The sequence below is a fragment of the Chrysoperla carnea genome, chromosome 3 (assembly GCF_905475395.1).
Source record: "Chrysoperla carnea chromosome 3, inChrCarn1.1, whole genome shotgun sequence".
Classification (NCBI taxonomy): Eukaryota; Metazoa; Arthropoda; class Insecta; order Neuroptera; family Chrysopidae; genus Chrysoperla; species Chrysoperla carnea.
In genome coordinates, this window is record NC_058339.1 from 57047188 (window position 1) to 57060877 (window position 13690).

General features: G+C 27.7%; 1 protein-coding gene across 3 annotated transcripts in view; it reads right to left on the reverse strand.

Moving 5' to 3' along the window:
- Nucleotides 1-510: 510 nt before the first annotated feature.
- Nucleotides 511-13690, reverse strand: part of LOC123295574 (ras-specific guanine nucleotide-releasing factor RalGPS2) — an 86723-nt gene continuing 73543 nt past the window's right edge. For 2 of the 3 annotated variants that reach the window (XM_044876978.1, XM_044876977.1), the window contains exons 2-11: nt 9335-9603; nt 8188-8440; nt 7104-7267; nt 6257-6399; nt 5377-5602; nt 4191-4412; nt 3817-3900; nt 1709-2086; nt 1523-1644; nt 511-1450 (exon numbers count right to left, since the gene is read on the reverse strand). In XM_044876978.1, coding sequence (XP_044732913.1) covers nt 1326-1450; nt 1523-1644; nt 1709-2086; nt 3817-3900; nt 4191-4412; nt 5377-5602; nt 6257-6399; nt 7104-7267; nt 8188-8440; nt 9335-9603 — 1986 coding nt within the window. In that variant the 3' untranslated portion in view covers nt 511-1325. The remainder of the gene's footprint in view (nt 1451-1522; nt 1645-1708; nt 2087-3816; nt 3901-4190; nt 4413-5376; nt 5603-6256; nt 6400-7103; nt 7268-8187; nt 8441-9334; nt 9604-13690) is intronic. The other variant, XM_044876979.1, reaches the window with a different exon arrangement.

Sequence of the window (13690 nt, forward strand, 5' to 3'; positions counted from 1 at the left end):
TTATAATGATTTCATCTTAATTTGAATGAATAATGACAACCTTAAAATAATAAGGATATGCTAAGCAGCAAACGATTTTTCCTGTCGCGTCTAAGAACTATATAATTTTTATATCACAAAATCCAAGAAGTCATAGCTACCTTTAAGCGTAATATTTATTTTATTAAATATACTTATAGAAGTTACAGACTCTTTGTTTTAAAATATTTTCGTGAAAGCTGGAGCTACCGTATTATTTTTTTGTGGCTTGGATTATTATTTATTTTGAAAAAAACTTTAATATTTAGAAATTTCCTTCAAAATATTCATTATTATTTTAATGTTCGGAACAAAAATATGCTGAAAAGTACGCTTGGTACAAAAAAACGAATCAAAATTGCTTATTATAAGGAAAAAAGAGACAAATTGAATATTTCCAAATATTTTAAAAATTATCATGTTTGTACAATAAATTTTCTAAGCTTGCTTAATAATAAAAATATTTTATCAAAAGGTTATAATTTTCTAACTTTCATTCCTTAAAAATAAAAATTCATGGTTCAAATCAAGATAATTTTTCAGAATGTGTTTAATATAATAAACTCAGTTTTGCTTTTTTAGAAATGGGATACTATGGCAATGATTAGATTTTCTTTTTGAAGATTTCTTATTAACAAGAAATACAATGTTACATTTTATTGCCTGCGTTGAAGCCACTTATCACCAACCCCCTAACTAAGCCAAGAATCACACATTCAATAACTAGTGACTATCATCTCGAACCACAGAAACACGATTTTAAAAAGGTAATTGTCATATGACTTGTCGTTTTTCATAAAATATTATTGTTTGAGTTCCTTAATTAAAATCATTACGCTATATACTTTAACTACTATATAAAAATTTTAGTCATTGGTTTGCACTGATGCAGTGCAGAGGAATTTTAAGAAATTGTAAAATATGCTTGGTTTTTAATAGAGCTAGCAATAGATATTCTTTACTCAATTCTTACGACACGACACTACCTTATACTTTGATTTTGTATCAATGAATTATGAAATAAAATTATCAATTTTGAATGTATAACTTGTAACGTTTAGGTACCAGTAATATTTTTTTATAATTACAATGTGCAATATTTGAGAGAAGCTAAGAATAAATAATTCATAGAAATTTGATTTAATATGAAAAAGAAAAAAAATAAATAAATTTTTATTTAAAAAACATTTATGGTATATCTTCTAAAACTTAAAGAGATACTAAGAATTTTTAAAAACGCCATGGAAGGGAATAATTTATTTATGTGTATAACATATTCTTTGTTGTTTTTAAATTCTACTTATAATCTAATCGAATAACATTAAATTTGCAGGTAGCGGTTTCTGATCAGTCTGTGATGATGCAAGTTGAATGTGTCGGCACCATTTTTCGGCTTTCGCTTTTGTACCGGCTCGGAATTTATATACATTTCCTAAAAATAAATATAAATATTAAGTAAATATTTTTTTATTAATGGCATCTTGAATATCGTCACGATACTTACTTTTTTGTGGATCCAATAGTTGGAATAGATCTGGTTGTAAAGCATTTTCACCCATAACCGCTGTCCAACCTACAATATCAACCATTTTACATGGTTCCCGTTTAAAATCGGATCGTGAATTTCTACAAATCAAAAATTCCGTTAAAAATGTTAGTAAGAAAAGAATTATTTAGTTTTAGTACTTACCCTTTAAAACTTTTTGGAGAAAAATATACAAGTGATGAAGCCCATATTTGTATCCAATATCTTTGCCATGAAGATACTGTGGGCTTTTTATTTTCTTTTAACACAGTTTTTCGACGAACACAACCTTGCATAGACGTTTCGCTGCCATCCTCCGATAAATCATCGTCATCAAGTGACTGAAGTAATAAATTACATTGATCCTCACTGGCAAACGATGGTACACGGGATATAGTAGCTATTGAAGATGTCTCACCAATACTATCTGTTTCAATTGATAATGTTTCTTCCATAACAGAATCATCCAACAAATGTATGGTTTTGGGACAACCATCTTTTAGATCAACCGAAACTTGCTGTTGATGACATTTATGAAAAATACTGAAAAAATACAATAAAAATATTAGTATTATTCATGAAATATAATTTTCAATTTATTACACATATTAGGCATACAAAATAAAAATTTTGTTTTAAAAAGCAATTTCTTACAAAAGTGCTGTACAAAAAAGGGCATGCCATTGATTTTATGAATATGTAAAAATGAATATGAATGAACCATGGATAAAATACGGAGAAAATACTTAATGTGTTAGTAGACTCGTAATTAACCATTGATTTAATTAAAGGATTTAATTAAATAGTAAGTTATGAGAGACTTTGTGTTTATTATTTAGAAAATACAATAGGGGATCGGACTCAAGTGAAGTTGGTTTATAAAAATTCTTTACTAGTATGCAAGATATGAACGTTTAAAATTCCTAACTAAACAAAGAGGGAGATACCCACTAGTGACGTCATACGTGGGTATCGCCATACAGATTCTATTATAAAACTTTGTTTTGCTAAAAGTAGATAGGCAAGCTTTGAATGCAATCTTTGATTGCTTATAACTTCTTCGTATTTTAATCAATTTTAATTTCACTTTCAAATTTTGTCATGGTATCCAGTCTAATTTTACATTTTTATGGATAATATGGCCAATTCGACATCAGAATTATCCCCTATTCGAATAATTTTTAATTATTTATTTAAAAAACTACACTTCCAGCCAAAAATCAAATTACGGACAAAAAATAAGAACCAACCAACTGTAAATTTCCTGAAATTGGTTAAAACTGTTCACCAGGTAAGCGGTATTACTACAAGTAGATAAAACATACCCACAAAATGTCAATTGTTACATCCGTATTTTACCCATTTTTAGATACAAATAAATAAAAATAATTTTTATATTATGTAATTTGTTAAATATTGTTATTGATTATCCTAAAAGAAAATGATTTAATGTAAAATATTTACAAACATGAAGGGAAATAAAACCGTGCGAATTTTCATGTTCTTTGGAATCAATATTTTTATTTCAAACCAAATAAAAAATCATGCCAAAAAATAATGAAAAATATATTAGTACAAGATAAGGACGAAACTACCGATGTGTTTTTCGTGCATATCAGGAGGAGAACAAATTTATAACGGCTAAAAAAAATTATTTTTTCTGATTTTGATGTAACTAACTTTAACTAACTGCAACATTCTTTAATGTTGGATATATCTCTAGTATTTGTCAAAAACAAGCTTTTTAATACATCGTATCTGACGACTATAAACTTCCAGTAGGTACATAAGCTTAAAAGTTAAGCAAAAAAAAATTATATATAAATTTATTCAATTCACAATGAGATTTCCTAGAAAAAAATAAAGACGGTTTTCTTTTACTAATCACAGCTTATTAGAATTGAACTCACTCCTTAAAGCCTCGTCTTACTTCTTTCCCCCACTTTAATTTTAAAAGTTTGAAAAATACAAAACAGACAATATAAATTATATCTGTTTTCAAATGATATGACTAATCCATACTACTGTCATCAATTGAGCAAATAAAAATTAGAAAACAAAAACTAATTTATAAATTTCACAATTAAAAATAATTTAGAAAAAAAAGCAATAATTTCTAAAATTAAAAAAAAAAATCGTAGAGTAATAATTCCAAAATATAATATTTACAATTTGTACTGAACAATCATGCGATGCCAACCAATATGATTATTAGATATTTTTAATTACGTAATGGACGGTTAAAATTTGCGATATACAGAGAGATAACTCACCCACCACAGGTTGGGGCGATACCAATTGTGCCACAAGGTCCCACCTGTTTATGAAAGTTTCGTGGAAGACTTGTACTACGGAATCTGAAGTAGAGTATATACAAAATGTTTTTGAATACCGTGTTTGTTCATATTTTTATTACAAAATTTAACAAAATATTTCCCTCATTTAAAAACTCTTGAAGAATAAATTAAAAAATCTGCATATTGAAAAAGTAATTGTTGTATGTCCTGTAGAACTTACCAAATTGAGTATGATGATAAAATGTATACAAAAATGTTAAAAACAATAATTGTTATGAATAAAAAATTTGCAAAACACAAAAAAGAATTTTCTTTGAACAAAAATCATTTAAAAAAAATTTTCAACTCACTTAGATCCCAAGCTACGACTTTTCCGATGTCCAGGTATAAATTTTGCGCTTTGTGATACTGCATTATGTAATCGTAATGATCCACATGAAGCTTTTGCAGGTGACAAATTTAACGACGCAATGGCGGATGTATCGACTACAGTTGCTTTTGGTGGTATTGATTCTTTGGAACTGCAACTGGAGGAGCTCACAGGTGATGGTGGTTCTAACTTTTTTGATAATCTGAAGATGAAAATGTAATCAATAATTTAGAATTTAGATTTCAATTAAAAATTTTGATTTGTTTTAGATATCACGAAATTGAACAAAAAGAAAGGAAATCATTTAAAGTTGAATTTATACGACCCTAAGCAAATTCGAAAACAACTGTGTTTAGTACGGGCTAGCTAAGTGATTAATAACAAGGCAACATGAGTCCATTGTAACAAAATTCTTACTCTAATGTTTTTAAGAAAAAGTTTTTGAAAAATCTCTACATTTAGCCACCTCCGGTGTGTTTTTAGACTAATTGGAAGATAATTTTTTAGATGAGACTTCGAAAAATCATTTCTATTTTCATTTCTTAAAAGTAATTATTTTTCTAAATTACCGTATACATTTAATTATAAAAAAAATTACATTCCCTAAATAGGAGGAAGAATTAATGAGCTGTTTAAAAATGCAAACATCTTCGATTTTAATTTTACGTTAATATAATTGACTAATTATTTTAAACTGAAACAATTAATTGAGTACAATAATTAAAATTGCATTTGAATTTATTTTTAGAAATTTATTATAATTGAATTGATTGTTAAAAATTTAAACAATTTTTAATAATTTTTTTTAATAAATTACGTGTAGAGTGAGCCAATTTTCATTGTATTTCCTCATTAATCATAAATGTTATTATCAATTGACTTTATTACATTGTTTATAAATGGTTTCGTCATTTTATTAGGTACATGTGTAATTTTTTAATTTCATATAAATTCAATAAAAACCAATTATTTAAATATATTTTACAATGAGCCCACTTGTTAAAGTACTATTTAAAGAGTAGTAAGTAAATTTCTCTAATTTTATATCCGTAATAACTTTTAATTTTAGAAAACTAATTTCTTTTAAAAACGGGTTCCTAAGCTTCCCAACTCGAATTATTTCCGCCAGCCCCAGATATAATAAATATACTGAAATATAAACTTACTTGTATTGATCATCTTCAACAAATTTTTGCAATTCCTCAATATAACGAATGGATTTTAAATATTGTTGTATATGTGGCAAGATTGGCAAATGTGAATAATCGGAATTTTGATAATTTGATATGACACGTAGTATATTGTTCATTTTCAATAAACGTTGCTGGGATTCGAGACCACCTGAATGTGGATGTGCCATATCAATATAAACTAAATCTGTTAAGAATAGACCTAGAAAACAATTAATAAATTTTAAAACTACAAAAATCTACCCAAATGTATATTGTGGTATATTCTAAGGCAGTTAATCAATTCGATGTTTTGGATCTATCGATACTTTCATGGTTTTGTCAAGAAATATGCATTTATTTATGTATTTTAAATCTATTTACAAAAGCAAGGTAAGTTTAGTTTTCATAATTTTTTCTTTATGACAAAAAGAAAATACCAGTAATCAAAATCAATTTTAATCAGCAATATTTAAATTAAATGCTTGTTTCTGGAGACTCTCAGAAAATCAATTTTTTTCTCTGGAAGACTTGGAGCATCTTTGATTTTTTGTAAACGCCAGTTTGTTTTTATTAGTCTTTCTTTGAAGCCAAAGCGGAACTTCAGATCAACAAGATTTTTGCAAACAAAGAGAGTAGTAACATATATAGCTTTTTATTCCGAAAAATATCCCATTCCTACGAGATATGTATTATATTTTGAAAAAGTACACAAAATGATGAACAATTTAGAATTAATCGTTCTAAATTGCTAAGTGCTATGTTTTGTGTATAGCACGACTATTGAAATTTTTATTTCTCCGTATAACCATGCAAGCGAAGTCCCAGGTAAACGCTAGCGTTATCTTGAATAAATTTGAATTATTTAAAAACTTACCTAAATATGGTACACAAGGTAATTTCAAACTTTCCATATGTTCCCTTAAATTTGACCAATTATTATTATCTGAAAATACTTCGGCTAGTCTTTCAAATGTTTGTTTATCTTTCTTAGATAAATTACCCCATGTTTTATTAAGTCTAAAACAAAAGAAAACAAATTGACTAAATAATTATAAAAGGTTTTCCATCAAGAGTGCTAGAACTTTACACTTAAATTAAGCTACCTGTGTATAAGATATAAGATATAATATAAATTTATTTTTATTTGAAAGAGTTTTTTAAGGCAGTTTATGAGATACATGATACGAGCCGAATGTAGCCGACAGCTTCGTTGAAAGGCGCGTATGCGAAAAATACAATTCCATCGATGGCATTGTTTATGGACAGTTTTAAGATCAAGTCTCACGTTTCTTCGGCATTCGCATGTTGTTGAATTATTTATTGAACCACTTTGACTTAATATAAAATTTCTTATCAAACGATGAATAGTCGACTTATTTTGACTTGGTAAGTTGCTTGAACATTTTAATAAGAAAGTTCAATAATTTTCATGCGTTGTTCAATATTGCATGTATTGCTACATGATGATTTTCCTAATACTAATTACATCGCTTTGTCCAGAGGACCTGCGGTTGTTATTTGGCTGGTATCATATATCACACAAATTTTTTAATTTAATTTTAAAGTTCAATCATTTTTAATGGAAAACCCTGTACATAATAAAGTGATATAATCATTGCCAAATGAAGTGTAAAATTATGATAAAATGAAAAGCAATATAATTATTATTTTCACAGTTTATTGAACTGAATTTTACAAAATAATAATAAAGGAATATTTACCTATAAATAGAAGCACTTTGTAATGCTGATATAACAGCAAATAATGAATGTAAATTATTCAAATCGTACAATTTTTTAGCAATTCGAATAAAATGTATCAGTATTTCTGAACGTTGTTTTGGTGTGTTACCGGATAATATTTCTTGTACTGTCCAAAAACTGACCTGTTGAATAAATTAATATTTGATTAATGGCGATAAATTAATAGTCCAATAAAATGAAGAATTAAACTACCATCAAAACAGAAGTCTGCATTTTTGAATATAAATTCGTTTGACATAAATTTGAAGTATACATAGTTTAAAAATATTCAATTCTATTAAGGGGGTAGAAAAACATTAAAAACTACCCCCAAAATCACTTAAAATCATTTCTAATCACTTTTGACGTATTTGCAATAGAAACCGAGATATTTGAAAACAAAAAATATCTTTCAGATATCTTTCATAATATTTGACACCGAATTGTTCATTGCCATAGAACTGAAAATCATAATTTTGGAGGGTTTTTTCGATTTCCCGGGGAGAAATCATGAGCTTTAATTTAGAATTTTTTGTTATTGCAAATACGTCAAAATTGATTAGAAATGATTTTATAGAAAATTTTGATATGTACATTTTTTATTCAAAACTTTTTTTCATATCTTCGTATGTTTTGGAGATATTTTCAAAAAAGTGATTTTGTGGGTAGTTTTTAGTGTTAGCTCCCTTAATAGAATTCAATATTTTTTAACTATGTATACTTCAAATTTATGTCAAAACGAATTTATATTCAAAAATGCAGGCATGCTTCCATTTTGATGTTAGTTTAAATCTTCATTTTATTGGACTATAATTCCAAGTAATATTTTAAAACGTAATAAAATTAATATCAGATGAAATTGTGTAACAAAAGTTTGAACTTATAAATGTCTGATTGCTACCTTTGTTCACAGTATTTTGGCTTTTGAAATTTTTCCGTATCTTAATAATTTTAAGTGTTGTATGATTAAAAAGACCGTATTTTTGAGACATCCTGTACAATTATTTTTTGTACAGCGCGTAAGTTAAATTACTTTTTTAGTAAATGAAAAATTTAAATTTACATGATTAAATCGTCGAGTGAATGCAACTACATTTGGTGCAATGACTAGTTTATTTTTTTTATTCCAACCACAACTCGTTAATTCTTCTGGTTCAATTGCCGTAAACGGAACTAAATCCAGTAGTGTCAACTGACTAGCAAAGTCTTCAGCAGGCACACGTAACGCATCCAATACGACTTGATCACATCCACGTGTTGTAGCGGATGCATGGTTCGGTAAACTTTGTGACTTGGATTGTGCATTTGGTGAACATCTAAAAAAAGCAACAAATTATATTTTAAAATAAATGCAACTTCCTGTAGTTTTAATTTTATCAATTTAATCTACTAGATTATACTTTAAAAAAAATAACTTTCATAATGAAGGGTTAAATGTTTTAAATTTATTAAGTAACGCATGGTCTTTTTACTTCTTTTACGCTGTTTTCTAAATTTTATTCAGTAAGCCAATCAACAGACAAACTTTTAATGTAACTGATATAATCTTAAGAAAAATATATGAAAATTCTTTCAGTCAAACCTGGGTAAGTGAGAACTGGATAAGTGAAAAAACTCTATAAGTGGGAGTAATAGAAAGGACCCGTCATTTTAAGCTCCCAAAACCTCTATTAGCGAGAAACAGAAGCCCCTGTAAGAGAGTCGTTTTTCCCTCATGGACCTCCGTAAGTGAGACTGCTACTTATCTATACCCCTATAAGAGAGAAACGCTACCCATGTACTTGCATTAGAGAGAAACTCGCGAGAATGAGATTGTGCTCCCTTGAACTCTCCCTTATCAAGTTTTGACTGTAATCGGTCAGTACCCCCCCCCCCCATTTTCAGAACTGATTTAGACTTAGTCCAACTTAATATTTAAAAAAAATCAGGCCTTTATCCAAAATTGCCCAGGCGCTCGTACATCCTTAAAATTTCAAAGTTTTCTTCTATTTCTTAATATGAAGCAAAGTGAGCTTTTCATTGAATCTGAAATTTCAGGTCGAAGTTAGTGTATGTGTCAGACACACACAGGTTTCGATTAAATACTTTCTACTTGTACATACCCCCTTCACCAAAAGATATAGTCATCTTGTTATTATTAGTTGGCTGTACTGATCTCAAGAAAATGGATCATTGAAAGATAAATATAAATTTAGCTTGCTTTTACTAACCCATAATTGAGGTAACCGGTGATTGCTGGTGGAGTTGGGCTTGAAAATGAATGTGACTGTTTTTCCTTTTTATGTATTTTATTTTCTGATAACATTCCAGTTGATGATGCCATAATTTTGGTGGATGTACAATGTTTTGCTTTGGAATCACGTTTCTTTTGCAATAGTGGAAGTCCATTATTATCTTGTTTAGTAGACAATGACAGTGAATCTGAGTTATCTGTATCACTGCCTGGTGATTTATTTTGATAACAAAGATCTTCAGGTATCTGTAACAAAAGACAAACAAAAATTTAATAACCAGAGTATAATAACCAATTTAATAAACTTGAAAGCAGAAACTAAATTAAACCAAGCAATTGCGTTAAATTACATAATTGTTGTAAAAAAGGCATGGAAACTAAAATAAACAAACCTAGGGATTATAAAATTTCGTAATTAATCGTAAAAATTTTTCGAGTCACTGATGTAAATATAGTAAAAACAAATAATGTAAATATAGTACAAAACCATTATGAAAAAATGTCGCGAAATCCTGCAGGAAAATGCTTGTGGAAACTTCAAAATAAATTGAAGAATAATTTAGGGGCGCTTTTAAGAAATTTAAGAATGGTTACTCGCTACATCACACATCACGGTCAAATATTCCAATAGAGTCTATTTTTTTGAAGTAAGGCGTGCACCTTTTGTTTCGTTATTATTTTTTTAAAATTATTTCTTAGTACTAGAGGAGGCGCTAGATAGAGTTGAGTGTGTTATTTTCATTTATTTTTAGCTTTGAAAATAACTTTTCTAGAGTTTTTCAAAAACTGTAAATAACTCAAAAACGGTTTAACGTAAAATTACCAAAAAAAACCTCGAATAGCTTTATTTGATTCAAAAAATTGACATTTGACATTTTCTGTAAAGGAGAAGGGATATAAAAAATTTGGATCAATAGGGTTGCCGGCAACATCCGGATTTTCTGACAGAGAATCAATTGAAAAAATGCGATCCTCGATTTTTGCACACTCAACTCTAACTAGCGCCTGCTCTATATGGGGTCTAGTCTATTTTAAATTATAGCATTTTCAAATTTACATCATAGTCAAGAAAATATTAATGTAATAAAAAAAGTTTCTTTCAGCGTTTACTCTATTTACTATTATTAAACTTTTGGTTCGTATATTAATGATGTAAAAATGTAAATTGATGTTATTAACGTCTTCTGAAGTAATTTTTTTGTAAAGTTATATCATATTTAAAACATTATATATCACACGTAGATAATATAAAAAGAAAACTAACACGTTACTCAAGTTCATAAATTATGACCACATGGCCAACAACGTAAACGTAATTAATTTGCCACGGTCGACTAATAAAAAATTATATAGAAATTATCGGTCAAGACACATTTTTTTTAAACGATGACTTGTAGGATTCGAAAACATAATTTTTCAAATAGTTATTTATTATTAGTGATGTTTTAGTATTATCAATTATGTTTCATTATTTTCTTATTAAATGAATGAAACATATAGTCGCAACACTCATTTTGAAACCAGTCAATTTTCATTGCAAACAAACATTTCATTTATTTTTGTGCTTACGTCAGTATTCAACTTGATAATGTTTACTACCCCTAACCCTATAGATTATAAAGGTGAAAGTAAGGATATTTGTTTGTTTGTGTGTTTATTACGATTTCACGCAAAAACTAATGCGTGGATTTGAATGAAACTTAACAATAATATAGCTCATAGATCAGAATAACACATGAGCTATAATTTATAAAGATATATTAAATAAAAAATTAAATTAAATCTGACATTTTACTACACCATTTATGAATCATAAATTTAAGACTTTTGTAAAAATAGTAAATGTAAAACAATTCATAGCCATCTTTTGTGATACATTTTATACAGTGTATATACATTTTACCTGTGTAAAACAATCCCTACCATTATTTCGAGAGTTATAGAAGGGGATAAGTGAGAGCAAAGAAGGTGAAGGCTATAACGACTGAAGGACGGGTATTAAGCTAGTTTTTTGATAAATCTACACACTAACTGAAAAACGCACATTTTTACTTGAGAACAAAGTCTGGTAGCATTTTGAAACGAAAAAATTTCTAATATTGAGTATCCAATTATTATATATTACTATAAAGTAGAAACCCGCTGAAAAGTTAACTCTTAATATCATGGGGTATTATATTTTTATTTAAAAAAACAGGCTTCCTTAAAAGTTAGGCGAGTGTAGTTACGGAAAGGTAAGTCTTATTGGGAGGTTTAAATTTCGAATTCCGGCAATCGTAAGTATTATTCTTTAAATGCATATTTCCTTTATTATGGGCTTTTCCAAACGAATTTTCACCATTAGAAAACATATCTATAAGGAAATAGCTTTTGGATAGCTTTTCTTTCATATTTTTGGAATCGTACGTTGGAATTTCAAAAATATTATGTATTCACGATAAATATTATTTATCAATTAAAATAATTTCACTTTTCAGTGTAAAAAGTATAATTCTGATGTACTTTGAAAGTATTACATTAATAAATATAGTAGATATACAAAGTGATTATTGTATTAATTATCAATTATTACAATACACTTCATGTAATTGACAATTATAGATTGTAACAGGTGGTAAAAGAAATTATAATTATGAATACCATCCATATATGTTACTTTTATGTAACAGTATCATTAATATAATAACTCAACACATTATAGATTGTAATATGTATAGTAAGATATCAATAAGCAGTGGCGTAGCTATCATAGGGCTAGGTGGTGTAGTGGACACAGCCCCGAAAGAAATTTATGAGGAATTATTTGACTTATTATATGGCCAAGGAATCACTAACTAATGATAGGTAAGTACATTGATAATTAATAGACTATTAAAAATTTGTTGGAGTGTTGGACTTAAACATAAAAAATTCTTACTAAAGTATCTTTTTTGGTTTTTTTAAATTTGATTTTACAAAACGGTTTCCAAAATTCTGAAGAAAACTATTTGACCTATCGACTCTTTTCGGTACTTGCTGAAAATAACCAAAACCAGTCCCCAAATGCCCAAAATCTACCCAAAATAATAATATATTGCCATTTTTGTATTAATGTTTGTCAAAAACATTTTTGCTTTATTTCACAAACAAAAACATTTATTTATTTATAAACATGATGAATATATTATGCTTTTTTAAATTAAACTAAATTTGACATTTAGGAACTTTCGGGACTTTTGACATTTAGGGACATTTAAGACGAGATTACTAAGAAAATTTTTTTTGATTTTTTTGTTTCTGACCATCGATTTTTCGAGCTATCACTGTCAACGTATGATAAACATGTGCTTTTAGTCGAAAAAATAAATAAATCTATGTAATATACCCCCCCCCCCAATAAATAATAAAAATCATACCAAAAAAAAATTCACGTTTTTTTTCTAAAAAAATGGAAGACTCCTTATTAGCATAGGCAAATGCGGTATCTTCAAAAGTTTAAAAGTATTCGAGTCATGGAGGTTCTTATACAACATAGATTAATTAATATCAGTCAAAAATATAGAATAGTTATTTCTGAATTTGTTAAGAACTCCAACAGATTTCTAATAGAAATACAATAAAACAGTGGACACTTAAAAATTTAATTGAAGCCTATGATGATTAGATAGATGAAAGGAATGTATCTTTAGGGTATAGGTTAAGTGTCATTATTAATGATTCCTCTCTCTATCATCTCCATCATATCAATAATCTACTAATAAAGAAGTGATAATCATTATGATTCATTATAATAGAGAAAGTATTAACTTTGGAATATTTATTACAATAAACTGCAGTTAATTATGCATTTGTTTTAAAGAAATTGACTTTGTAATAAATATTAATTTTTTCAATTTTCTTAAATTAATTTTGAAAGCTGTTTAAAATAATGTTGCCAGCGAAGCAGTGACATAAAAAGATAAAAATAAAATTTAATAAGTTAACATTGTCATCCAGCACTTACGAGCAGGGCAAGTCGAAACACAAAACAAACCCAAGGTAAAAACATGTATATTTTACATGTAAAAACATCCAGGATGCGACGAAAAATGATAATAAAGGTGTATCATACTTATACTTGTTAAAATTGTAATAAAAACAAAACGGTATGAGATATCATTTTGAAAATAAATTTTATTCATTGAAATTTTTACTTAAAAATGAATTCATGTAAATTAACGCCCCTTCGAGGTAAAATCTATTTTAGTTTGATTTTCAAACACACGATTCAAACATTATTGATAAACATATTTACATCCACAAAAATTAACAATTGGATGTGGTTTTTGTAATGCTAATTCAAAAATATTGTTTA